Source organism: Callorhinus ursinus, unplaced genomic scaffold (assembly GCF_003265705.2).
Source record: "Callorhinus ursinus isolate GAN/ISIS: 27379988/994484 unplaced genomic scaffold, GSC_fseal_2.0 scaffold131, whole genome shotgun sequence".
NCBI lineage: Eukaryota > Metazoa > Chordata > Mammalia > Carnivora > Otariidae > Callorhinus > Callorhinus ursinus.
Window position 1 is genome coordinate 402,163 of NW_027397193.1, and position 12,567 is coordinate 414,729.

The following is a 12,567-nucleotide window of genomic DNA, read 5'->3' on the forward strand; positions in this document are numbered from 1 at the left end:
TCCTCTCTGCAGCAGCCTTCTCCTGGGAGCAGTGTCCTCTCCACGTGGTCACTAGCTAGTTGACAGCTAGGCCTACGGTCAGCCAGAGTACCCTGGAAGGAATGCTGTCTCCTTGACCAGGTCAGTTTTGTCAGTTCTTGGGCTCAAGCTGCAACTAGGACGTGTGGGGAGGGGGGCGGTCAGCCTCAGGCCAGGAGTCCCCGCTCTCCACAGCCCCCCGGGACAGACTCAGCACTGAGTTGCATTTATACAGCAAGCTTTCCCCTGGAGCTTTTCAAATTTGGTAACTTGCCAGAGCTGCATTTACAAAAACCTTTGTGGGGACTTTGGTTTAAAATCACACTTGGATTGAATTATAAAGGAATTCTTCAGCAGCCAGAGTGCCTGGTACGTGGTGTGTTCCGTGGTGTGTTCCGGAAGGAAGGCCGCGACAGCCACACAGCTTGTCCTGTCCTTTCTTCATCGCTCTGCCTGCCAGAGGGTGGTTGTAAAATCTGCCCTCTTCCCTCAGCCCTTGCCTGACTTCCTCAGCCAGAGAGGTTTTTTTTTACCCCCACTGAACTCCTAGGTTTATTACTGGAGATGCTCATTAGATTCAGGCAGCTCCTAGATTACAAAGTCTGTCTTATTATGGGGACTGGGTTTAAAGGTGATCCTTCCTTTTTCTTGCCAGTAGAAAAGTGTCAGGAACACGGTAACACAGAAAGAAGGCCAAATAGTACATGTTTGAACAGATGTTTCTTCTCATTAATAGAGTGTGGGAACTCTCAGCGTTGCAAGTAAGGGGTGGGTTAGTGTGTTTCTGGAGGGCAGTTTGGCAGTAACAACATGTCCCCGGGATCTGTGGTTTTGTTAGAATAACTGGACCAGGTGCAGAGTTGCTATTGCAAGAATGCTCGTGGCAGGATTTGTGTTGTTGGCATGGCCCAGAGCAGGGGTCATTCAGGTGAGGGGAGTGCACAGGAGGGGGTGCTCATACAGGCATTGAGCTGGGGGTCTTGCACCCCCTGTGCAGGTCACAAGAGGTGCCCTTTTTATATCTCTCTAAATAAGCTTTGAAAACTTTGAAAAGGTTAATAAGGTGGTAGGTTGAGTATGGATTCATTTTTAGGTTATCAGCAGTTATTCTGTAGGATTTCTTGAATCAGCAAACATACATTATTTTCAGTTACCACGGGAAGTGTTCTCAGTGAGTGTGAGGCTTTACCCTGAGTGCTCAGCAGTGGACTATGTGGACCACTCTCCCTTCCTGTCCCCAATCACCAAACAATTAACTGACTTGGCTCAGTGTTTCATGAGCCACAGGTGCAAAGAATTTTAATGTAAAGTACATATTTGGGGGCTTGCAAATCCTCCTCTCTCCCACACAGGCAGTGTCCCTTAAAAACTCTCAGATGTCATGAAAATCTGGTTGGTTGCTTATTCTGCCCCTTTCTGCGTGGATTCAGTCGTGTCCACAGCCCTTGCCTGCTCCTGGTCAGCTCTTCTCTCTGAGCCCTGTGTCCCTCATGCCCCTCGCCATTGGTGCTTGATCCGTCTTCCCTGCTGTAGGATACATCTTTGAGGAGAGCAGACACCAGGGCCCTTTTAGTGCGTGGAGTGGCTCTCTGGTCAACCTGACCACTTTGCACCAGAGGAGCTCAGCCCTTGGAGGCCACAGCCGCTTGTTTCTCTGAGTGGTGCCCATCTGCTGCCTGGTTGCTGATGCTGGCTTTTCTCTTCCCATGTAGAGTGCCCAGTGAAGAATGTGATGGGATCAGTAGCATGTCTGCGGAGAGCGGCCCTGGGACGAGATTGAGAAATCTGCCAGTAATGGGGGATGGACTAGAAACTACCCAAATGTCTACAACGCAGGCCCAGGCCCAACCCCAGCAAGCCAACGCAGCCAGCACCAACCCCCCGCCCCCAGAGACCTCCAACCCCAACAAGCCCAAGAGGCAGACGAACCAACTGCAATATCTGCTCAAAGTGGTGCTCAAGACACTATGGAAACACCAGTTTGCGTGGCCTTTCCAGCAGCCTGTGGACGCCGTCAAGCTAAACCTCCCTGTGAGTAACTTGGGCAGGGCCCAGGGCTGCTGTCCTCCAGGTCTCTTTCCATGTTGGTACCGGTGAGGGCGGGCTCAAGGTCGGGGCCAGAGGGTGGCAGGGGCAGAGATACCTTTGGGGCCCAGCTCTGAAATCCCAATACTCATGAGGCCCTTGAGTGAGTGGTTTTACTTGTCCTGATGGTTGGAAATAGGAAAGGGGAAGAGAACATGCTGACTCACACAGTAACTGGCTCTTAGATGTTAGGATCCAGGAGATACTGTGTAGAGAGGTTGAAATAGGGGTGAAGGAGTGTTTGCAGCTTTCCTTCTGATTCCATAGGGGAGCTGAAGTGGGAGCAATCAGTGGCCCAGGCCTCCTACTTCTCAGACATGGTTGGCCAGCCCAGGATAAGTGGACGTGGTTAGTCACACTGTGGAGGGGGGTACTGGTTTGCTGCAGTATCTCCTCTGGTACCGGCATCATCATCGTCATCGTCATCATCCAGAGCACAGGGCGGGAAAAGGTAGCGGAATAGCTCCCAGGGAGCAAGCACATGCAGGGGGTCTGGTTGGAGAGTGGAGGTGTGGGTGCAGCTGTGCCCTCAGCGACCTCTGCGTGTGCCCTCCACCTACTGTGTCATAGCCTCAGTGCACTTGCTCTTGTTCTTTTGTACCCCTCCTCTTCTCTTCCCCTAGAGAGTTTTCCTTTTGCCCATGTCCCTAGCAAATGGTTCTGGAAATGAATTTGTATCTCAGGGAAGAAACAGGATAATGCTTTTTTTTTTCTTTTCTTCAAAACATCAAGGACTGATTATCTTTAAGTTAACCCCTGCTGGGGCGCCTGGGTGGCTCAGTCGGTCAAGCGTCTGCCTTAGGCTTGGGTCATGACCCCAGGGTCCTAGGATGGAGCCCCACATACGGCTCCCTGCTCAGTGGGGAGCCTGCTTCTCCCTCTGCCTGCTGCTCCCCCTGCTTGTGCAAACACGTGCTCTAGCTTGCTCTGTCAAATAAATAAATCTTAAAAAAAAAAAAAAAAAAGTAACCCCTGCTGTTTCTTACTAAGTCCCACATACCCCCAGATGAAGAATTAGGTGATTATTGCCATAGACCCAGGCAGGGGTCTGTGAGTGTTAGAACTGCACCAGTGTAGGAACCTCAGCCTCTGCCAGGCATCCAGTTTCAAGAAAGATGGATACAGTAGTGTGATCCTCCTGTCTGGAAAGCCACTGAGTCTGTGGCAGCTGTCCAGTTATCTCTGCTGAATAGGTGTCATATGCATTTGGGAAGAGCTAGTCAGGAGGAGACACTGCAGGTCTAGATCGTGAATTGGCCAAGAAAGGGGTTGGAGGCAAAAGAGCGCCCTTACCAGATCTGGGCTTCAGAGGCTACTCTTGCTGTTGACCACAAGAAGGAGTAGAGGCAGATAACCTGTCCCTGGGAGGGGAGGTTCTTGGGAGAGGTTGCTACAGCATAACCTTGGGCTGGGCCAAGCCATGCAGGGTCCACAGGTGAGGGTGACCTTCCCACAGCAAACGCAAAGAATGGGGACAGAAGGAGCTGGAGGGGTGGGCGGAATCCAGCGGAGCTGAGGCTTTGACAGCACCAGAGGACAGTGGGAGGCCTACAGAAGAGCCAGGGGAAGCACCAACAGAGAGCACCACCGCCCCCCCCCCCCCCCCCCCCAGTTCCCATATCAGAGGCTACTAGGGAGGTCAAAGAGATGAGGATTCCGACCTGACCCTCCTATTGGCCTTTAGGAGGGCATTGGTGACCTTAGGAAGATGTGACGCAGAAGTAGAAACCCGACGGTGTGAATGAGAAGGTGAGGATGCGAAGCCATCATTTCAGGAAATTTGGCTTTGAAGGGAAGCGCGGCAGGGCCAGAGTGGAGGAGGGGTTGGTTTGTCACAGGAAGACACAGAGGGCTGAGAGGGTGAAGACAGAGGAAAAGGGGGGCACTGGGGGACCTGAGACCCCAAGGAGGCAGCATCCTAGCTAGCGGGACAGACATGGGTATGGGTGGTCTGTAAGGCCCAGTGGTTGGGGAGTTTGAGGTCATTCACTGTGAAGTGGAGGCCAGGCTCCCCAGGGATCACGGTGAATCCCGGTCTCTGTAACTGTTGGACATCACCCTCAGCAGCTCTGACTAGGAAGAAGGGGCCATTGGAAGGTGCCACTGATCTGGTATCTTTAGGGAGGTGGGAGAGCAAGGGGCTGGCCCAGAGAAGCAGGGCAGGGCCGGCCAACAGGGAGCCATGTCATGCTTAAAGCCCGGTTTTCCGGGGACCTCTCCCCCTCCTTGGGGAAAGGTTAATACAGCCACCAAAAGAAGGGTTCCTTCTTTTTCTCTTTTCTGACACCTTCCAGGAATCTTGACCTGCGTTTTGGCCTCTGATCCCTGCTGGACTTCTCACTAGAATGCCTGCCTCTTTTGTTCAGTAAATGTGTATAGTTGGATTGTTATGCCCCTAAGCCCACTGCCCCCTTGTCAGCATGCTTTGCCCTCAACCACTGTCCTGTTTGCCCTTGAGCCACTTGACAGGCCATGGGCAATTCAAGCACTTGATGCCATTGTCGGCCATAGAATAAAGTATGTTTCCACTGGGACACATGTATTTGGCCTTGGTGGTTCTCTTGGGAAAGGTGGTCAGAGCCATAGCATAGTATGGCATAGAAAGTCTGGTGCAGTCTGTGCTCGTGGCTCCTGGCCAGGGTATCGAGGCACGTGCAGCCCTCGTCCAGTCAGAGACATCATCTCTGCTACTCCTTATGTGTAAGCTTGTTGTTGATCCTTTCTCGAGGGTGTCCGAGCAACCTAAAACCTCACACCCTGTGCTCACCTTTTCAGTACTGTCCACCATTTCCAGGCAGGACCTTGGCACTTGCTAAAGGATAGGCCTGTCTTTCTGCCATCGGTTCCTACTTGGACTTGGTTCTGATACCCCACTAATGCCCAATTATGGGAGCCTCTGAGATTGCGGACCTTGGCGTGGGCCACATGACACAGGTCCCCCTGCCTTGGCTCTGTTTGATCCTTCTACCTAGAAACCTGGTGTGTTGCCTGTTCTGCCCCAAGACACCTCCCGTGGTTCTTAAACATTTATTTTTATGTTTGTGTGCACGCACGCTTTCCATTATGACCATGGAAGTTTTAGGATAGGTTTAGATTTACAGAAAAGCTGACAATAGTAGAGTCTGGTTTGAAGGGCTTTAGGACATCTACACCTGCCGTTTGGCCCCTTCTGTTTGGCACTTGTGGAGTAAGATCTGAAGCTTTGAGAAGTGGGGTCTTTGGATTTTTTTTTAAACTGAGGATTGTACAGGTTGTCCAGATTCCTCATAAACCTGGTTAGTTGTTCAACTATATCCAGGTACTACTAATGGATCCTTAGGAAGACTGTGTGCTAGTAAAAGAAATGGAAGTGCGATGAACTTGGTTCTTCAGTGTGCCCGGAAGCAGGGAGTCCAGTTGTTCCAGCTGGGCTTTAATGCTGGCTCCATCGGATGTTGCATCTTATGGACCGGTAATATTTCAAATGGTAGAGGAAAAGTAGAACTTGTCATGGGTTGTTTTATAGATAAGTACTTTTAAGAAGGCTATATGTTTTCCCCATTATTAAAAAGTAAAGGATTTTAACATCACCACCACCACCACCAACAACAACAAAAAATAGAAAACCTAGATCTGTTCCCAGACCAGGCAGTTGACAGACTTGGACATTTTCCCTCCAGATTGCCACCCCACATTTAAGAATTATTCCCTGATTCACTTTATCTTGGGGTTCCCCCTGAGATTGCTTGCTGAGACCATAGAAGAGCTTCAGTCCGTGCTCTGGCTCTCATCTGTGCTCCTGGAATAAGATCCACAGGCCCACCATGAGTGCTGCATGGCCGGGGAGGTGACACTGGCCTTTTGCTCTCTTTGCTCTCTAGGATTACTATAAAATCATTAAAACACCTATGGATATGGGAACAATAAAGAAGCGCTTGGAAAACAACTATTACTGGAATGCTCAGGAATGTATCCAGGACTTCAACACTATGTTTACAAATTGTTACATCTACAACAAGGTGAGATGGTGGTGGCAGATGTCCAGCTGCCCTGCAGGGAGGGGAGGGGTGGAGGAGGAGGCTGGCATATCGAGTCTGTGGGCAGGTGCTCTTGGTAGCAGGTGGGATTAGTCTAATGGGAGGAGACCATTTGGAGGCAGAAATAATGGGACCCATGGTTTTGCCTGTGACTGGGTGTTTCTTTTTCGGGGAGGAGGGTGCTGGCCTTGTTTGACTTCCAAGCCGTCCTTGTTAGCTTGAAGCATGTGCTTCCAGTGCCCTTGGGATTTTGGTTCTTGAGCATGTCTAGAGAAGGTGTGAGGAGGACAGTGACGACTCATTAAAAAGTCCATTTGGGTGATGTAAATGGTCAGGAAGGAACCTACTAAAATGTAGTTGTGCAAAGGTTTGCTCAAACAGAAACCTCAATGTAAGAGAGGGTGTGATGGGGCCCACTGCATCTGGACCTGTGGACATGACCATTGACAACTTGTGGCCACAGAATTGAATGTCCCCTGAACTCACATGTAGACCTGAAGGTCACTTCCTAACCCCATTAGCCAAACCTTTCGGCTCGGCTGTGCCATGAAGCCAGATCATTTGTTTACAGTTCAGACCACAGATGTGATTAAAACCAACCCTTTCATATAGAACGGCTCTGGAGGGAGACCCTATACAGAACTCAGCTTTTGGCCTCTGCTGGTGTAGTGGGTAAAATTGCCCAGAAGAGATGGGTAGGTGAGTTTCTTGAAGTTTACTGTGTTTTTTTAAAGTCTTAGCTCCCACCGCTAGGTTTAAGTGACATGTGCACAGATAAGGTTCTCGGGTTAGAGCTGAGTGGGAACAGCATGTCGTAGATGAGGCAACAGAGTGGGGACCCATAATGCAGTTCAAGATAGGCATTGCCCCAAGCCCCGATGCGCTGCCTTGAGGGTACACTGGGGAGCATTATCAGAGCCCTGCTACGGTATCTGTGGCAAGAAATCCTGTGTAATTCAAGTATTTGTAGTGAAGTTGAATTGTGTCAAAGGAAGGCTTCTGTCAGTGATTGGCAGGGCTTGTTAGATACTTAAGGCATTAGGATGGCTTCTCAGGCCAGAGCTTAAAAGATGAGAGGGAGGTGCAGGCGGACGGGTGCTGGTTCAGGCACATGAGCCTTGGTGGTATCTGGTGGTATAACTGTTGTGGCCCTTTAGGGCTCAGATCAGGAAGGACCCTGACTATGATCCTTGATGCTTTGGAGCAGGGAGTGGGTGGCGCAGGGTGGGGAGCTCTTGCTCCGTCTGGAGAGGTGGTGAGGGCTTTCTGACCCTCACCCCTGTGTCTCCTTTTCCAGCCTGGAGATGACATAGTCTTAATGGCAGAAGCTCTGGAGAAGCTCTTCTTGCAGAAAATCAATGAACTGCCCACTGAAGAAACCGAGATCATGATAGTCCAGGCAAAAGGAAGAGGACGTGGGAGGAAGGAAGCAGGTAGGTTACCTCCAGTGTGCCCAGCCATGTTGGCCTCACGCTGAAACAGCAAGGACACTGGCTTTCCTTCTCCCCGGTCTTTGCTCCCCTTCTCCTGGTTCACTGGAGCACCAGGGGTCGGGGGGGTAGGCAGGTTCAGTGGTGGATGTGCCCCAGAGGGACACATGACTGGGTGACCGCCCACAAAGCAGAAATAATTGGGCGCTGCCTTTTGTAATGGACTTTGGTTAAAAAGAAAGTAAGTTTTTCAAAGCATTTTTAAGTTATGTGAATTCTTCACCCCGTTTACAGAGAAGAAATTGACCCAGCCAAGGGCAGTTTTAACTAATAATCCCTATCCTGGAACCTCAAGGTTGGTTATTCGAATTATCTTAAGATGCTTATGTCGGAGCTAGGCCTGCTTTATGATGCTGCTGAAGTCAAAGTGAAGCCCTCCACTCCTTGCCCCTGTCTCTTAGCCTGACACAGGATTCCAAAGGCCAGCTGGTGGGGAGGGAGGGGAAACAGTGAAATGTTTCTGTCTAGGAAAAGCTCTAACAGCTGCCTTCTGCATCTTGCCATCCTCAGCTCTGTGCTGAGGTGGCCCATGCTGTGAGTTGTTCGCTTCTCTACAGAGAGGGTTTTCACCTAGCTTCCCACCCTGCTCAGAAGTGGTGGCTTCACGGGAGCAAAGGGGGTTGGCTGGATCCCAGGCAGTGCTGAGGGGTAGCCAAGGAGAGGTAGTCCTGATGATCACCCCTTAGCCATGGACCCTGCCAAGAAGTGTCCTATATCCTTAACATCCAGGAGCCCTGGGACCAGGAGTTTGGTCTGCACGTGGGACAGATGCGCAGGGCGTTGTGTGTTTGGGCTCACCCGCACAGCTGCAAGGAGGCAGTCTGAGCTGGTCACAAAGGGCAGCAGCCGTCCAGCCTCCTCCTGTGGCTCAGGGAGGTGGAAGCTTGCCAATTTCCAGAAACCTTGGCCAGGGCTGCCGATGCCGGCCCCCTGCCAGAATTGCTTACTCAGAAGGCAGAGCTTCTGGGAATGAGGACAGCTCTGTCCAAAAGTGCCAAGGGAACATTTTTCCACTCCAGCTACCGTCCTGGTGCTAACTCTCAGCGTGTGTTTCCTGCTCCTTTGGCCCAGGCCTCCGTTCTCATGAAGGCATCTTTGTGCCCAATTTGGGACTTGAAGCCAGGACGCCTCAGGAGGTGTGGAATGCAGTGTGCCGCTGCTCTCAGAGAACCCGAGGGCAGGTGGCCCAATTTGGCCAAGGTCTGGGGTGTTCGGGTTGTTCTGTCTCTAAGGCGAATAGTTACCGTGACAGTGTGTGCCATGCCCACGCAGATGTGTGCTCACCACATGTGACAGCGTCCCCATAAGGTCAGCCAGCATGTGTCGGGCTCGGCATCTAACCACCTGTCCCTTTTATGATTGATAGGGACGGCAAAACCTGGCGTCTCTACGGTACCAAACACAACGCAGGCATCGACTCCTCCGCAGACCCAGACCCCCCAGCAGAACCCTCCGCCCGTGCAGACCACACCTCACCCCTTCCCCGCGGTCACCCCAGACCTCATCGTCCAGACCCCCGTCATGACAGTGGTGCCTCCCCAGCCACTGCAGACACCCCCACCGGTGCCCCCGCAACCACCACCCCCACCCGCGCCAAACCCCCAGCCTGTGCAGAGCCACCCGCCCATCATCGCGGCCACCCCACAGCCTGTGAAGGTGAGCATCTTGTGCGTGTGTGTGGCCCAGCCCAGCCGCTGGCGGGCTCCTACCACCTCAGCTAGCACCCTCTCTCATCTTCTGCTCTGTAGCAATGAGGCTGGCAGGAGACAGTCACTTGTCCCTGCCAATGCTTCATGCAGAGCCTGGCCTGGCTCTTGAGGCACCTGTGGGTATTTTCCAGGGGGATTGTGCAGTGTTTATTTCATGGCCTAGAACCTGCTGCCCTGCTGGCCCACAGATTCCATAGTTGAGACCCACTTCCCAGGGGCTTGCTGACCTCTCCCGTATTTCTCATGTAGATTGTGCGTATTTGCAGATGCTGCCTAAATAGTTTCTAAAACATGCCTCCTGTGGGGGGCCGGTGTGATGAGGCTTGGCTCTGAGCGACTTCCCTGGCATTAAGTAGGAAGCTGCTTCTGGAGGTTTCTTTGAGCTCCTGAGCAGATTTCTGCACTCGGGTGTGTGCTTCCTCCTGCCACGGGCGGGGGTCCTGTCCCAGCTGCAGAGCAGATGGTGGGACAGGGTCTTTCCTTTCCTCGGTCTTCACACGTGGAGTTACATTTGAGCCCCATTCCCTGAGAATGTTGGAACCCTAGAAAGGACCTAGCTTCAGGAGTGACCTGGGGGCCAGCTGTGCCAGCCGCCACCTCTGACCGCGCTTGTTGCACGTGTGCTCTCGGCAGACAAAGAAGGGAGTTAAGAGGAAAGCGGATACCACCACCCCCACCACCATCGACCCCATTCATGAACCACCATCACTACCCCCGGAGCCTAAGACCACCAAGCTGGGCCCCCGGCGGGAGAGTAGCCGGCCTGTGAAGCCCCCCAAAAAGGATGTGCCCGACTCACAGCAGCACCCAGTGCCAGATAAGAGCAGCAAGGTCTCGGAGCAGCTGAAGTGCTGCAGTGGTATCCTCAAGGAGATGTTTGCCAAGAAGCACGCAGCCTATGCCTGGCCATTCTACAAGCCCGTGGATGTGGAGGCGCTGGGTCTGCACGACTACTGTGACATCATCAAGCACCCCATGGACATGAGCACAATCAAGGTGAGCAGATGCCCCCTCCCCAGAGCTGGGGCTGGGGCTTCCTGGGACAAAGAAGGTCAGAACCTCCTAGGCTAGTCCAAGAGGAGAGGGAGCCCAGGCCTTGGGCTCTGGTGAACTGTGCCCTAGTAGCTTCTTTTCTCACCAGCTCAAAGAAGCCCAGCGCCCCCTGCTGGGAATTGTGGGGACAACCTCCAAGACCACGTGCTTGGGCATTTTCTTCTCAGCACTGCTGCCCCCTCATCTAGGGACAAGCCCTCTGTGGTCTTGGGCCGCACTGCCCGTAGGCACCTTGCACAGTAGATGCTCCAGGACTGGTTGAAGGTTGGTGACTTTGCTAGGCTCTGTCATGCAGAGGGCCTTGATGTCACCTCTAAGGAGGCACACAGTACTGGCATTTTCATTGTAGTATTTTGAGGCCTTTCGATTGTTTATTTTAAGCTGTGTTGCATTTTTGTTTGGGAGTGGAGTAAGCCTGCCCAGACATGGGAAAGTGCTTGTGTACCCCCCCTTTTTTTTTTAAGATTTATTCATTTTAGAGAGAGCACGTGAGCAAGTGTGGGGAGGGTCAGAAGGAGAGGGGAGAGAGGGGGAGAAGGAAACTTTAGTAGCTTTCTCCCTGAGCATGGAGCCCAACTTGGGGCTTGATCTCATGACCTATGGTGAAACCAAGAGTCGGAGGCTTAACCAACTGCACCACCCAGAGGCCCCCACTTGTGTTCCTTTTGACCAGTGTCTTTTGCCCTGTGTCACCAAGACAAGTGTATGTCAGGTCAGAACTGGTCCCATCCCTCTCCTTATAGTCTGGCTTAAGCTCTGCCTCTATTTATTCTGTGTCCTCTTGCCCCATAGCCCATCACAATGACCAGAGTGGGTGGGTTTGGCATGGTAGCAGGGCATTTCCCGGCCCTGAGGCTTGCTTTTGAGTGTCTCCTCGTCCACTTGACAAGTTCTTGAGAAGAACTAAGGTGATGATGACCTCTCCTCTGTTCCACTGAGAAGCCAGCTTGCTCCTACAGGCAGCCCTCCTGGCTGTCACATCACCATTAGAGCAGGGGCAGACATAACCAACAAGGACCTGTCTTGTCTTTTCAGTCTAAACTGGAGGCCCGTGAGTACCGTGATGCTCAGGAATTTGGTGCTGATGTCCGATTGATGTTCTCCAACTGCTACAAGTACAACCCTCCTGACCATGAGGTGGTGGCCATGGCCCGCAAGCTCCAGGTGAGGTTCTGGGGAAGCTCTGAGCACAACATCTGTGGTAGGCAGGCTGGGGTCCTGGGTGGGCCAGGCCTCTTGGGTATGATGCTGTGTTGTTTTGAAGATGGGCTCAAGTCAGGATAACGTGCCATTTTACATTGAGATTATTTCATTATAATTAAAGCAGGGTGGTTAGTTTGGGTCTTGGGTATTTGGGGTTTTATTCTGGGGTATCCCACTGAAAACCCCCTGCCCAGTAACTGCATTTGGTTGCCATTGGCCAGGAAGAGTGCATGTGCTGTGGATGGCCCAATCTGTTCTCCAAAACAGACCTGTCTCACGTTGGTGGATGACACTCTTGTAAAGCAGACACTTTGACACAGTTGTGAGCTGAAGTAACTGTTTGCCTGTGGGCATTTCTTCACCAGAGCCTTGAAATCTTTTGCCTTCTAGCTTCTGGGTAGTTGCTTCTAGGCATTCTGTGAGGCCACATCTCCCTCAGGGACTCCGTTGGGGATTATGGCCCCTTCAGGTTGATCCTGGGCAGTGCACACTGTCAAGCAAGTGTGGGTGGGGAGGGAGGGGGGCAGGTGACCACATAATATATGAACTAACTTCACTTTGCTTTATTTAAAAAAGGAAAAATGTACCCAAATTTCAATAGTGGTTATCTTTGGGTAGAAAGATTAGGGGTTGGGGCGCCTGGGTGGCTCAGTCATTAAGCGTCTGCCTTCGGCTCAGGTCATGATCCCATGAGCCCTGCATCGGACTCCCTGCTCCGCGGGAAGCCTGCTTCTCCCTCTCCCACTCCCCCTGCTTGTGTTCCCTCTCTCGCTGTGTCTCTCTGTCAAATAAATAAATAAAATCTTAAAAAAAAAAAAAGATTAGGGGTTAAAAATTATGGAGAATTGGGGCACCTGGCTGGCTCAGTCGGTGAAGCCTGCCACTCTTGATCTTAGGGTCATGAGTTTAAGCCCTTCATTGGGTGTAGAGATTTGAAAAAAACAAAACAACAACAACAAAAAACTTAAAAATACGGAGAATAAAGTCTATATT

At 51.8% G+C, this 12,567-nt stretch overlaps 1 protein-coding gene across 5 annotated transcripts in view; it reads left to right on the forward strand.

The window, feature by feature from the left end:
* The window catches only part of BRD4 (bromodomain containing 4), a 90,962-nt gene that overhangs the window by 52,721 nt on the left and 25,674 nt on the right, over positions 1-12,567 (forward strand). For 4 of the 5 annotated variants that reach the window (XM_025864784.2, XM_025864785.2, XM_025864783.2 and 1 more), the window contains 6 exons: positions 1,731-2,049; positions 5,964-6,101; positions 7,417-7,552; positions 8,976-9,265; positions 9,952-10,314; positions 11,407-11,535. In XM_025864784.2, coding sequence (XP_025720569.2) covers positions 1,765-2,049; positions 5,964-6,101; positions 7,417-7,552; positions 8,976-9,265; positions 9,952-10,314; positions 11,407-11,535 — 1,341 coding nt within the window. In that variant the 5' untranslated portion in view covers positions 1,731-1,764. Of the gene's footprint in view, positions 1-1,730; positions 2,050-5,963; positions 6,102-6,731; positions 6,819-7,416; positions 7,553-8,975; positions 9,266-9,951; positions 10,315-11,406; positions 11,536-12,567 lie in introns of those variants that run through there. The other variant, XM_073890159.1, reaches the window with a different exon arrangement.